The sequence below is a fragment of the Hermetia illucens genome, chromosome 4 (genome assembly GCF_905115235.1).
Source record: "Hermetia illucens chromosome 4, iHerIll2.2.curated.20191125, whole genome shotgun sequence".
NCBI classification, from domain to species: Eukaryota; Metazoa; Arthropoda; class Insecta; order Diptera; family Stratiomyidae; genus Hermetia; species Hermetia illucens.
The window spans coordinates 52054166-52068056 of record NC_051852.1 but is presented as its reverse complement, the minus strand read 5'-3'; the positions used below and the strand labels follow the sequence as shown (position 1 = coordinate 52068056).

The 13891-nt window shown below is 36.0% G+C and overlaps 1 protein-coding gene across 2 annotated transcripts in view; it reads left to right on the top strand.

The window, feature by feature from the left end:
• The window catches only part of LOC119656283 (rho GTPase-activating protein 26), a 120933-nt gene extending 107922 nt beyond the window's left edge, over nt 1-13011 (top strand). For both annotated transcript variants that reach the window (XM_038062711.1, XM_038062712.1), the window contains 9 exons: nt 294-509; nt 681-752; nt 875-926; nt 1113-1387; nt 1451-1781; nt 6699-6804; nt 6869-7972; nt 8040-8119; nt 12028-13011. In XM_038062711.1, coding sequence (XP_037918639.1) covers nt 294-509; nt 681-752; nt 875-926; nt 1113-1387; nt 1451-1781; nt 6699-6804; nt 6869-7972; nt 8040-8119; nt 12028-12128 — 2337 coding nt within the window. In that variant the 3' untranslated portion in view covers nt 12129-13011. The remainder of the gene's footprint in view (nt 1-293; nt 510-680; nt 753-874; nt 927-1112; nt 1388-1450; nt 1782-6698; nt 6805-6868; nt 7973-8039; nt 8120-12027) is intronic.
• The last annotated feature ends 880 nt before the right edge of the window (nt 13012-13891 follow it).

Genomic DNA, 13891 nt, shown 5'->3' with positions numbered 1-13891 from the left:
AATTGTTTCTATGAGAGTAAAAGTTTTTTCAGAGTATTTCTTTGGACCGCTTTATTTTGAAGAAGTCAATATCTTGTCTTATTTAGAGGTATGTCCACACAACGTTCGGAAAGCATATTTCTGGCTCGATCTTCTCTTTTAAAAACAACTTGTTATCAACTTCTTCCTGGAATTTTGAAGTCTCTTTGTTAACTTTGCGTGTCTCCTTAAATTCATTACTTGACGCTCATGCTGATAAAAGCGCTGGTTACACAAGTTTTTATGCAACTAAGGATTTTTTTAATTGATTTCAGGCCGATGCCAGTCTAGGAATGCACGAACGTGAATATATTCAGGAGTCACTAAGCTACGTTCTTAGGATACAAGAAGTTCAGGAACGAATAAAATTTGAATTTGTTGAAATATTACTCGCATTTATATCAGGATGGCTGGTGTTTTATCATGCAGCACACGACAAAGGCGAAGATGATAAGGATTATCTTACAGATCTCCGCCACCGCGTTCAAAAAGTAAGTGCCTAAGTTATATAATGCCAAATGTATCGTTTGTTTCACAGCTTCACTTTTCTGATATCTTTTTGCAGCATAGCATTTTTAATATTGAAGCGCATTGGACTTGTTTGTTTATATTGTTTTGCACTAACCGCTTTACTAACGAGAAATTATTGAAATTATTTACAGACCCGAGAGAGTTTCGAAGAAACAAGGGAAAAAGTAAATGAACTTAAAAGTAAATATATGGAGAAGAAAGCGGTAAGTTTTTCTTTGATTTGCATGAGAGCTTCTAAGTTTATTTTAACGCCCAATTGTTGAAGAATATCTTTTTATAATTCACTTTACAGTTGAAGATTACTAATTCTAACTCTTCTTTTTAGAAGCCAGAGGAGAAATTCACGAAACGGGGATATCTGTTTTTAATGGAAAAAAGTATGTTGCATAGTCAAAATATTGATAAGAATTCTCTTCATTTGCATTTTCTTCTTTCTTTAAATATCAATCTAATCTACTATTTTCTAGTAACGATAACTTTGAAATTTTTCTGAGAAAAGTTGCTACATAAATTTTCATTTGCTATTTTGGAAGAAATTTTGAGTAATATATTCGTTCTTTCAGAACCCTTCAAAGCGACATGGTCAAAATACTACTGCACTTACAAAAAGCAGGAGAGAGAATTTACTATGCTCCAATTTAATCAAATATCAAGCAGATCCGAATCTCAAACAGAAGTCCTAACATTGAAATCTTGCATTAGACGCACTTCAGAGTTTGAAAAACGTTTTTGCTTCGATTTGTTATTCGACGAGAAACCAGGGATAACCTACACATTTCAAGCGTTAAGTGAAGAAGACCGAAAAGCTTGGATAAATGCGATGGATGGTGCAGAACCTGTAAGGATCATTTAATTATCTGGATACAAAGGACTTTGTTTAAATATAATAATATTTTTACAGACTTATCTTGCACCAGGCAAGTCGAAAGGTACGGAAGAGTACCAATTGGATGAGGTAGGATTCTTATTTGTGCGAAAGTGCATTGAGGTTTTGGAGAGCAGAGGTCTAGAAGATGAAGGGTTATATCGAAAGAGTGGCGTGGGGACGAAAATTTCGCGATTGCTTGCTCTAGGAATGGATCGTAAAAAGACTGAATTAGTTTTTAGTGATGAGCAGTATAAGGACTTAATGGAGAGTAATACAATTGCCAGTGCTTTAAAAACCTACCTAAGAAATTTAAGTGAACCATTGATGACCTACAGATATCATAGTGGATTCATAGCTGCAGCAAGTAAGTATGATATATTGAAACTGATTGACAAGATTCTTTACTTTTTTTCTAATCTATCTATCTACAAGCGAAATTTTGATAATAAATAATATTTTTTTTGCACGTACTATGTGAAAGTACCAGTGAAAGCCATTCTACCCAGAAACATTAATAACTGCACGTAACTCCTAAGCAATCTATTGTCGTTTGTGCTTGACGTGTTATTTCGACAAAATACATCTCGAAGAAAATTGAGAGAATAGATTTATATGGTTTGTCTTTTTTTTTTCGCCTTTATTTAATTTAATGAAGTTCGTCGTTGTTCTCGATGGTAAGGGGTTATTAAATGATCATTTCATATATGGTCCCTTCTTTTGGATCGCCTCCGTTTTGTAGCTCATCGGCTTGGGTGTTCAGGCTAAAGTTAGCCCGTGAGTTATTACCAGCGCGGATCGTTCCATCTTAGACACTTATCTCATGACTTCTCCTTTTGCAATACTACTGACTGCCCAGCACTCGAAATCGAAAAGGGCGACTCTCTTGCCCTGACCACATTGCTAAAGGTAATTAGAGATTTTACTGTACTGGTAGTCCGGAATGATCTCGAGAAGGACGAGGAAGGTTTCATCCTGACAAAGGCAACTCTCCAAAAGTTACCTAGTTTCTGCTATAGGAGCAGTGTGACCGAAACTGGCTGCAGGTGGTGACTGCTCATTTATATATCATCTTAAATATGACTTGAGTGCGAATTTTGTCCAAGTGAAAACCGCATTATGTTCAGACCTAAACTAGGTTGAAGTGAAATTTTTGTTCGCGATTTGGTGGAGTATTGAGTCCGCATCCACTAAATAACAAACCCGACCAATTGGGAAGAAAGCTTCTTCCACTTTTGTAGTTCATGGACTCCTCTTTTGGGCTCAGCACCCAAGTTTTCAAAAAAGACGACCGAAGGTCAGTCAACAGCCAAATGGCCGGCATCCACAGTAGAGAATATACCTTATTGGAAGATTTGACATGATTTCATGTATTGCTATCGGTTTGTAACGAGAATCTTTCTCTCCTTTCATGGTACAACAGGCATGGTCAGGATCAGTAATGTTCACTATTCTGCTGAAGTTCCGAATGACTTTCAGTTCCATAGTTAGTGCAGAGATGCTTTTCATCATCATCATCAACCGCGCAACAATCGGTATTCGGTCTAGGCCTGCCTTAATAAGGAACTCCAGATATCCCGGTTTAGCGCCGAGGTCCACCAATTCGATATCCCTAAAAGCTGTCTGGCGTCCTGGCCTACGCCATCGCTCCATCTTAGGCAGGGTCTGCCTCCGGGCTGGATCATCCTCATCCATATGGATTAAGTGACCCGCCCACCGTAACCTATTGAGCCAGACTTTATCCACAACCTGACGGTCATGGTATCGCTCATAGATTTCGTCGTTATGTAGGCTACGGAATCTTCCATCCTTATGTAGGGGGCCAAAAATTCTTCGGAGTATGCTTTTGCATAAAATTTGGTGGGATACAGTCTCACTGCAGGGAAGAATTGCCTTAGCAATCTCTCTCAACAAAGCATCTATCATCCACTAACTTCAGGGTATAATTCTCACACGCTTGTTTGGACGATTTTCCTATCGGGGAAAACTGTGATTTTAAGGTTGATTGGTTTTTTAGTGAGTTATATTGGATTCGAAACTATTGAGAAGGGACTACATAGAGCCTCGGGAAGATGCTGGTATGTTTACCTTTTTAATAAATGTATTATCTTGCGCCATTGAGTTTTTTCTCAACTGTGATCTTACTAAAATCCAGTGATAGGGTTCTGGTTGCGCAAAAAATTAGTCATTCATATTGAGTTCACAGTATGAACCACTTTGCTAATCAGTACACTTTTCAGAGGTTGATGCATTTTTGATGTCAAGTTACACCCGCAACGTATTTTCCATGGCTTTTCTCTATTGCAATATGAAGGAGCCCTTCATTGATACATGAGGTTGTTAATCTGGATCATCTGTAGCCATTGATCTGTTTGGGAGCAGTCGGAAGTCCTAAACAAAACAGTATATTCTGTGTGTGATTATTCTGTTCACTATTTTTGCAAGAAAATTAAGAAGAGCAGAAAGGATACCTTTAATTCGTCAGTCTCAAATGGTTACATTACAAAAGGAGCAGTAACATCTTTAGCTGTCTGACTATTATACTAATTTTCACCAAGGATTAGATAATTGTCATTATTGCTTTTTTCCCATTTATTGTTGGTGCTCTTGTCTTCCGTTGCTTTCCGAAAATTGACAATTATTTTGCAGGAGTCTCTAAAATTTATCTGTTACCTTCTTCAATAAAGTCTGTATTTCCCTTAACGTGATTTTCCTCGTAATCGGTTCCTTTGAATAGTTATTGTAGTTTTGCTGGTTAGATCATCTGGATATGAAAGTTTTCTAGATTGCTTATTTTATCCTGAATTTTTCCTTTTGAGCTGATTGTCTGCGGAACTATAGTCAAATAACGACAACTCTCCTAGTTCACGTTTTGAATGGTGATGTTGTGATGGTTTTTGTAGCACGAATCGAATAAGCGTCCTCCGATGTAAGTTGGCATTGTTCGGGAACCTGAAATCTGATCAAAGACGAGTAACTGCAGAGCTTCACGGTTAGATAATAAGTCAATAAGAATTTTTGAGATTCCGTGAAAATTATTACAACTACGCCGTAGTTAATCTAAAATTGTGTTAAAGCCTGAAATTATTATTAAACTGCAATGATTTAATTTAACATTTAACTATCACTTACGATATTCTAATTGTTAGTATTGGCATCCAAGTCAATACCTTCGGTATTACGTATAGGTTCTGAATGTCAAGTTGAAGAATTTTCACCATCTTTATTATGCTTTCCTTGCAAATCACACTCTACTTTTACTTTGTCGACTACCCTTTCAAGTTAAACCAATTTCCCATTGAAGCCCTTATTTTTGTTGATTCATTGTCGTGGTTTATTTTGGGTGAAGGCCCGGGCGCTGTATTGATTGCTTCTTCAGAGTTAAAGGCTTCATTCCGTGGAGTTTTATTTGCTTCACTAGTGCATGAATTTTGTTTATTTGCTATAATCCACCTTTACAGCATTTTATAAATATTTTGTAGCATCAGAAAGTTCTAAAGAGTAAAACCCAGTTGAGCAGAATGCTTCTTTAATTAATTTCTTTACAAAACTATACTTTTGAGTTTATCCATCAACGCTTGATTTTGTGTCAGTCTGTCTGATTCAATACGCGATCTCTTCTGAAAAAGGTGAATGTATTTTTTTCTTTCACCGAAGATGACTATGTTTGGTATCAAATGAAAAATCTAAAGGGACTAAAACGGGCACGTTTGCACCCACGTATCTGAAAAACATTTTGATTTGCCTATATATGAAATCTATGCCTCAAAATATTTCCGATTCTCACATTGGTCCTAATTGAGTTAATAATTTTATATAACTATATTTTGTAAACGCAAAGCTTTCATCAATTTATGTGTGTGTCGTGTTATCGGAGTGCGCTGGTCTAAGACAATAACTAATGAAAAACTTATCGATGTACGGCCGGGATACCCATTGAAAAGTTGATCAGAAAGCGGAAGCCGACAACCCTATTGTGGGTTATGCCATGTCAATGGAACACTGCCCTAGGATGACCGACGAGCGATTCGCCTTAGAACTAAGTGGCGCAGAACAGTGGAAGAGTGGAAGTTCCTCGAAGACTTGAAAACAGTTGAAATACAGTAGCGTGAGTGTAGTTGTCGCACTAATCTCCATAGGGGGTTTATTTGAACCACACTTCCTAAATTTATTGGAAACTAACCTTAAGCCAGATGAGAATTATAAAATCTGATACTATAGGCAGTAATAAAGAGTGTGAGATTGTGAAGTTTGGTCGTAATCCCACTATTGTTAACAAAGTTATAGTAAGTCAACATATTGTACCTGACGATATATGTATAATATCAATGACACTAAAGTGTCATATTCAATGCATTTATAGTATGAACTACAGGGCGTCAATGCATTTATACCAGGTGCTGCGGCATGAACTTCGGTTTTCCAACTTGTATTCAATTTGAACCGAGTCAATGGTACTCAAATCAGCAAAAATAAGTTTTTCATTGGCAACTGGCATTAAGAGGAACTTACCTTAGATTTGATCGTCATACGTAGCGACTTCCATTTCCGAACAATTTCCGTTGGAAAATAGTATCTGCTTGCAGTTATGGTCTGTGCTGGTTTTTTATTGAGCAACACGTGATTGAATCGAGTTCAATAGCTTTTTAATTGATGAGATGAGCAAGGATTTCGTCCATTTCACAAGTTCTCAGTTGGTACTTTCTGTAGCCGTTTTGACATTTTTTGGAAAGATGAGGAATGCGGGCAGTTGAAAATGATCATTTCTTTGACGGAGTCATTCCCAGAAACTATCCAACCGAAAAATCTGAAAAAAATCAAGAGGCTCTATTGTGCCTAGGCTTCGAAATACCCCATACTGATATCTGTTCAAATAAAGTTAATAATAATATTTTATTATATTTTTTAGTAATTGACTGTAAAACCTAGAATCATGTAATTTTGCAGCAATATAGGCTATTACATACAGCATTATCGTCCCAAACACCATTAACTCGGTGCAAATTCAAGACTTTTAATGTCAGTATCACGCGAAAGTAGATATTCTCACATAATATACGCATATATTACGTATTAGGTTCTAATGGGACAAATGTCCACCCAAATGTTTTTATAGAAGAAATACACAAAACCTTTCATACGTGAACCGTCCGCTTCCGGCTTCCTGACTTTTGTTTTATACTGAATCTTTCTGCACTCCATTAACTACCGTCTCCCTTGAATTACTACTATCACTACTTCGATTGCTTTGATCATGCAGAGTACTAACTTTAATATTTTTCAGAACAAGAAACAAGAAGACAGCGTGTAAATGACGTGCACACGTTAGTTCATCGTTTGCCCAAAGCCAATTTTGAAATGTTGGATATCGTTATCAAACATTTAACAGAGTAAGTAGAAGCGAAATGATAAAAATTAAATTCCCTTCATATTCAACCATGTATATCGTTTTAGGGTGGCGAAGAAATATGAGAAAAATAAAATGTCGGTATTCAATTTGGGGGTGGTATTCGGTCCAACACTTCTTCGACCGGTTGAGGAAACAGTAGCAGCCATATTAGATATCAAGTTTAACAATATTGTTATAAATATTCTCATCGATCATTATGATCTGATATTTAGAAAGCCGCCGGGAGCCGTTTTGGATTACACGAACTCTAGTCCTCCAGCAAGGATGCCACGAGCACATCAAAGCAATAAGCATAGTTCGGGTAATCGACCGATGTATTCACCTCAACAGCAGGTTTACCGCGTGGTAGCGAAATCAAACTATACAGACCAGCCAATGTCATCAAGCCTGCAAAGCATTCCAAATGGCTTAGTTTATCACAATAGTAGCAACAGTGGACCAAATAGCGGAATAGTGAGCAGCAGCAATAACAGTGCAGCTTCTAAGACTGTTTGCCACCCTATCAAAAGCCCTCAACAGATGTCTCATATGACCCTTTCAGAAAGTGATATTAGTATAAGGCGGGATCCTGCTTACCTATCGGCTAGTAGCTCAATACTGCCGACAGGTGGGAGTGCCCAATTAAATGTGCACCATGCCCCCCTTTCAAATAACGATTTTCTCATGTCGTCGTTACAATCGCATCCGGTGAGCCATAGCTATGTAAATAACCGCGACCGGATGGGACACAACTCTAATGTAAATAATCTTTCACCTCCGACGGGAAGCAATTCAGGACGAAACCACGGTTCTTCGGTGTACGGTCTCTCACCACACAGTCGTCATCTAGTATATGGGGGTTCTGCTTCGCACTACCAATCGCGTGATAGCAACGATCGAGTACATTCCACAAGCAGTTCTAATGAGTCTGTGTGTGATTCAATATCATCGAACCGCGGTGGTGGTACGGATCTGAAACTTTTGAGTGCGGGTGGCGGAAGTAGCAGCAGTAGTCGCATACCTTCAGGTCGAAGTGGCAGTTACGGAACAGCCCCATCGTTGCCACCACTTGTTGGAGGAGCGAGTTGTGATGATGATTATGTGCCAAAAAAGTCACATCGATCGAAAGACATTAACCAGATAAAAAGTGATTTAGATGCTGGCACAGCGTAAGTACAATTGATTTCTTCCTAGACACCTAAAATCCAAGTAATGTGAATTACTGTTTCTTTTTAGTCGTGTAAGAACATTGTACGCATGCCTTGGAGAAAATGAAGGCGAACTGTCGTTTGAACCCAACCAAATCATCACTAACGGTAGGTACCGTAGGAAAAGTGTGAATAATAGCTCTAATGTTTGGTCGTTTGATTGTTAATAAATATGTTTTCCGTTTATATTGAAATTTTTTTGTTCATATGTTAATGTGATATTTGATCGCTTGAAAACCAACAGAAGTATTCGTATTTAGTGCATAGAAAGGTTTGCATAATGCTACACATTCGTTTTTCGCTTTGCTTATAGTGAAGATACAAGTGCTAAGAACTTCACCAATGTCAATTGTCTATTTTTAATTTCAAGAATTATTATCTGTTAGAGGTTATGCCCTGATGTAATTGAACCTATATGAAAATATTTTAAACTGGAATTACAACATCTATTATTTTGGAGCTGTGGAATTGTGTGAATTCGCACATGAAATTCGTTTTAAAACTCAGGAAGCCTTATATTTCCTGTTTGTTCTTTATGAGATGGTTGTTGGTTTGAAATGTATTTCTTTGCTACTTGGATAGATTATTATATAACAATTGTTGTTTTGTGGTGTGATTATTCTTTGTAATTGTTGCTGTGGACTTTTCGGGATACTTCTGAGCATAAAGAAATAAATATTTTAATTCGCAAGACTTTGACTGTATGTAAAATGTAGATTCCCTAATTATTGGCTCTTGCAGGATAACAACTGAAGGTCAGCATGTATGCCCTGGGGTTGACATCATTGCAAATATGTATAGTAGTTAATATCTTAATTGGTGAGGCATAATGGGCTTCCAAAGCCCTGATTAAAATATTGTCATGAGAATTAGAATGTGGTAACGTCGAGCTTTAGTGCCAGTTAGTTAGGTAAACAGTCTGACGAAAAAGGCTCAAAGCATAATAGCGCCAGATGATCAGAAATATTGAAAGGAAAGATAATTCCATTCCTCTTTTATTTTTTATCAAGATGCCACTGATACGAAAATAAAGAAAAATACTTTGGCTGCGCAGTAGTGTTCGAAACATAAATGTTTTTGCGTTTTGAAAATATTGGTTTTAAAACTAAAAAGGTCGTCTTTCAAAAGAAGGTATTGCTGAAGGGTACCTTTTGACGGCGATCGAATACTAAATAATGCAACATGAAAAAGGAATTCCAAAGATGTTGAAATGGGGATTATAGTGTAGATGAAGAAGAAAATTAGAAACACAAAAAAATACTCAGCGATGATGCGACTCGAACTCTCGTGGATTTAACAATGAGTGTCCCCAAAATGCTTGTAGGCGTAGGATTTCCCGGAGGAGAATCTAACCAATAGCATATTTTCTATGAAAAGTAGGGAATATATGGGTACAAGTTTGAATGGTATATATACACACATGGGTTTAGGATTTTAATTAATATACCAACTGAGACATTCACTGATCGATTACATTTTAATAATTTATTTCAAGTATATATCTCCAAAAATTTTGAATAGGAACAATTCAAAACTGCTGAGCGCCGAAATCATAATCGATTTTCGTCATGCGAACATCTTTTCGTATGACTTGGCAATAGCAAACGAAAGAGCCAGGACCGTCTAAACTCACTTTTGTCATCTGAGAAAATAATTTTTTTTTCCAACTCTGTTGTCCATCGAATGGTGTTTTTCGACAAGTTCCCGTTTAGTGTTCGTACGTTGTTGTTTAGCAATCGGGTTGCACTTGTTTTTTTATTTTACATAAGGAATTGTATCTGAGGCGTATGTAACGTGTCACAAGAAGTTTCAATTTTTACAACATGTCTAATGGCATTTATTTGCTAATTTTCGTCTCTCTTGTTGAAAATTTTCAATACCGTAGTTTGTTCAATTTTCCAAATAAATAATTAAAACAAGTCGGGAAACCGGAAGCTGGACGCTTCAGGTACGAAAGGTTTTTGTGTATTTCTTAGTACGTAGCACGTAATATATGCATATATTATGTGAGAATATCCACTTTCGGATGATATTGACATTCATAGTCTTGAATTTGCAAAGAAGCGACAACTTTGACGTATTATAACTTTGTTAGTAATAGTGCGATTTCCACCAAATTTGGTAGGATCATGCTCTATGTTATATCCTATATTGTTGCGAAATTTCGTAGTCCTAGCATGAACTTAAGGGGGGTCTTGCAGCGAATTACTAAAAATTATAGTAATATACTATTATTAACTTTATTTGTGCAGATATCAGTGTGGAAGGCATTTCGGAGCCCAGGCACCATATAGTGGCAGCCTCTTGATTTTTTTCAGATTTTTCGGTTGGGTAGTTTCTGATAATGGCCACCGTAAAGGAATGGTCACTTTCAACCCTCGCCCTCCCCACCTTTTCAACAAATGTCAAAACTAAGACCGTCTTCAAAAAGTACTAACCGAGACCTTTAATTTGATATCCCACATGACTATATTTGATGAAAACAAAATATACACCCCCTTTTGCATGTATGGGGACCCCCCCTTAAATTCATCATTAAAGGATGTAACTCACTGTATGCGTGAGCGTCCACAGTTCCCAGCTTTCCACCAAATTTGGTGTCAATCGCTGCAACCGTCTCCGAGAAAAATGCGTGTGACGGACAGACAGACAGTAAACCGATTTTAATAAGGTTTTGTGTTTACACAAAACCTTAAAAATAATAAAATAATCCAGTTTCTCTACTGGAGTATCCTATGTCGTGGAAAAAAAAAATAATTTGAATTTTTCTGCATCCGTAAAGTGGTTTCGCCCAAGACATACTCAAAATATGGGACGTTATTTCAAAGCTGATATACACAAAAGATATGATTTTTACTGTTTAGATACAAATTTGTACGTCCTGAATATTACAGGGTCGCTACGATAAAACAAAAGAAAATTATTATTTGCATTCAAATAATTATTTCTTGTTAATTTCATTCAGAGTAGAGACCAGATAAGAAAAATATTAACAGTTCGTTTATACGGATATGTAACAGTGTATATGTGTCAAATCCTTCAAAATAACTGGTTGATAATATTAAAATAGCAATCGACTATTATAGTCCATATTTTCTTTCGCTTTAATAAACACTGTTTCCTTCCCTTGTGTACTTTATAACTTTGGGCAATATCAATTCGGGTTTCCTAGAATTTTTGCTTGATTTAAACTTTGCAATTAGATAATAGACACCTCTTTCCATTTTAATATATACTACCAAAACCGAACATACGGTATCCAGACTTTTGTGTTAATTTACCCCTTTTCTCTCGAAAACGTAAAATCATCATCATTTGAGTTTGGTCCAATGTCTTTCCCTTATGAAGCTTGTAAAGAAAAACACCCATGCAGGAATATACGAATACTCATCTAGACTCATCTAGACTCTCTCTGTTTATCAAATAAACGTGCTCCTTCTGATTACACCGACATTTTTTTAGAAAGACAACATTAACGTATGTATGACTGTATTGACTGTTGTGCATTTTTCTATAAATTTGCTTCATTTACGTTATCAGACTTTGGTATTTCCTGTGATAATCATTTGTGAAATATTTCCTTGCTTCCACGCACCACTAATTCCATTGATTTTTAACTTTTATTAGCTCCTAATTGGAGTAAAAGATACTTTTCGAATGTCCGTATTTACTGTGATGTAGTTGCGTTGTGAATATTTAAATTGTCATTGAAAATGTAGTTATTTGTTATGCATCCACAATCGCAAGTAAGGTAGATTTTTCTTGTACATATATTCTCCTTCATCCACAAATCATTAACCTATGCTGCGTACATGATGTAAGTGGACTTCTCCTGATTGTTGCCAGCGTATATGTTCGCTTAACATAAAACATATTTATATAGTGCATTTAAGTTTAATTAACTATGTAGATACTATATTTGGCGAAATTATTTCAATAACCCTCTGGTGAAACGAAGGTTCCAATACCTACACAGAAATGATGCTTGAACTGCAACCTTTACTTTGTTCTTTCAGTGCGATTCTCTAAGGAACCCGGATGGCTACAGGGAACCCTGAATGGAAAAACGGGTCTCATACCTGAAAACTATGTCGAACACTTGAAGCCTTATAATTAAGTCTCCATTACTCTCGCTAGTTAGGGAGTGTAAACATATTCTAAATGTAGGCTTATCTTGTGGCGATAAGTCCGTCCCCAGTTATAGTGAAGCCAAGCTGCTAATGGTTCCAAACTCTTCGAATGGCTTAAAACCTGTTTAGTTGCATACAACCATAATAGACAAACTAACAAGGTTGCTCTCTGCCGGTGCGAAGCTCAAAATTTCAAATTACAAAATGCATGCGATATTGTAATTTAGCTTAGAAAGAAGTACGATATCGCTGAAGCGACACATAGTGATCGTGATTGTAGGGAAGTAGTAAGCAAGACAGAACCTTGTTAGTGTCACTGTTTGTACATAGACGGTAAGTGTGAAAAAAGACAAAAATAGTCAATTTGCATAGTGTACGCTGAATTTTTGTTTTTGTATATTCTGTAAACCTATTCTAAATATAGTCAACAGCATAAAGTTATAGATGTATTTATTTATTAATTGAAGCAAGTGGATAACAGTATCAGAACATTTCAAGTATTAAAAAGTTGAGTTGAATCAGATGAATATCGAGTCATATGAATTGAAAAGCAACATATCATACCATTTCGACTAACCTTGTAACAGAGAATAGTTCGGATTTCATTTAGCCGGTTCACAGTGACGTTCAGTCATTTCCGAGATACATATAGAGCCTACAGTTGAGTTGAATATACATCTGAAAAGCAGACCACATGCAATTTGTTCAATGAAACTTGCATCAAATGTATATACTACACTAATGTAACATTTCGAATTAAAAAAGGCTGTTTACATTTTTTGCATACTGAAAGAAAATAAGGTTTTTAATTGTAAGCGCTGTAAAGGTGTAATAATGAAATAATATTTAATATATTCACAGTGAAATGATCTTTGATTTGTTTTCTATTATGACTATTGTAAAACTGAATTTATGTAAATATTGATTTTCATATCTGTAGGGACGAAACAATTAAAACACAAATCAATAAAACCAGAACTATTTTTCCGTGATGCGGACACGGTTACACAAGAATTAAGCGCCGTGAAAGGAGAACTCACTACTTTCTACTCTGTCTACAGTAATTTATTCTTTTTATACAAGCATTTTAATTGAGCCTAAACAAACAAGAAAAAGTATTTCGCTTCGTATGTACGAATAATAACATCTGAATTTTTCAATAATATTTCTAAACGATAATACAAGACAAAAACGCTTTACAAAGAAGAAACACCACTAAACAAAATGATAGAGAAGAAAATCTATTGTAATATGAATAGGACTTCGAAGTTAATTTGTGAATTTTTTACAATATTTAGAGGTAATATTTTACAATTTTTCAATCGCTATTACACGTCTAGATAGAAGGTTTTGTTTGTTACATGTGAGCTTTTTTGAAATTCCACACACACATATCCAAGTTTACAAAGAAACAAGCAAACAAACATAACCTAGTACTCACGATAGAAACTCCATTTGAAGTTTTTTATTCGTAACGCTCCTTTTACAACACAATCTTATGGAAATTCCAGTAATGCATTTGCTGTTCTCTTGTACATTTGTTTTCTTACTTCCGTTTTAAGATTTCTTAACGTGCAAGCTACAAACAGATGTAAAAAAACAATGCCAAATAATATCCACCTTCTTAAAAAGGTCAATTTATATAAATAACTGCTCATATACCTACTAGGAACATTATACATACATTCCCACTATACGTACGTTTGATTGTTAATTTAAGTTGTTTTTATAATGTTTTGAAACAATATTA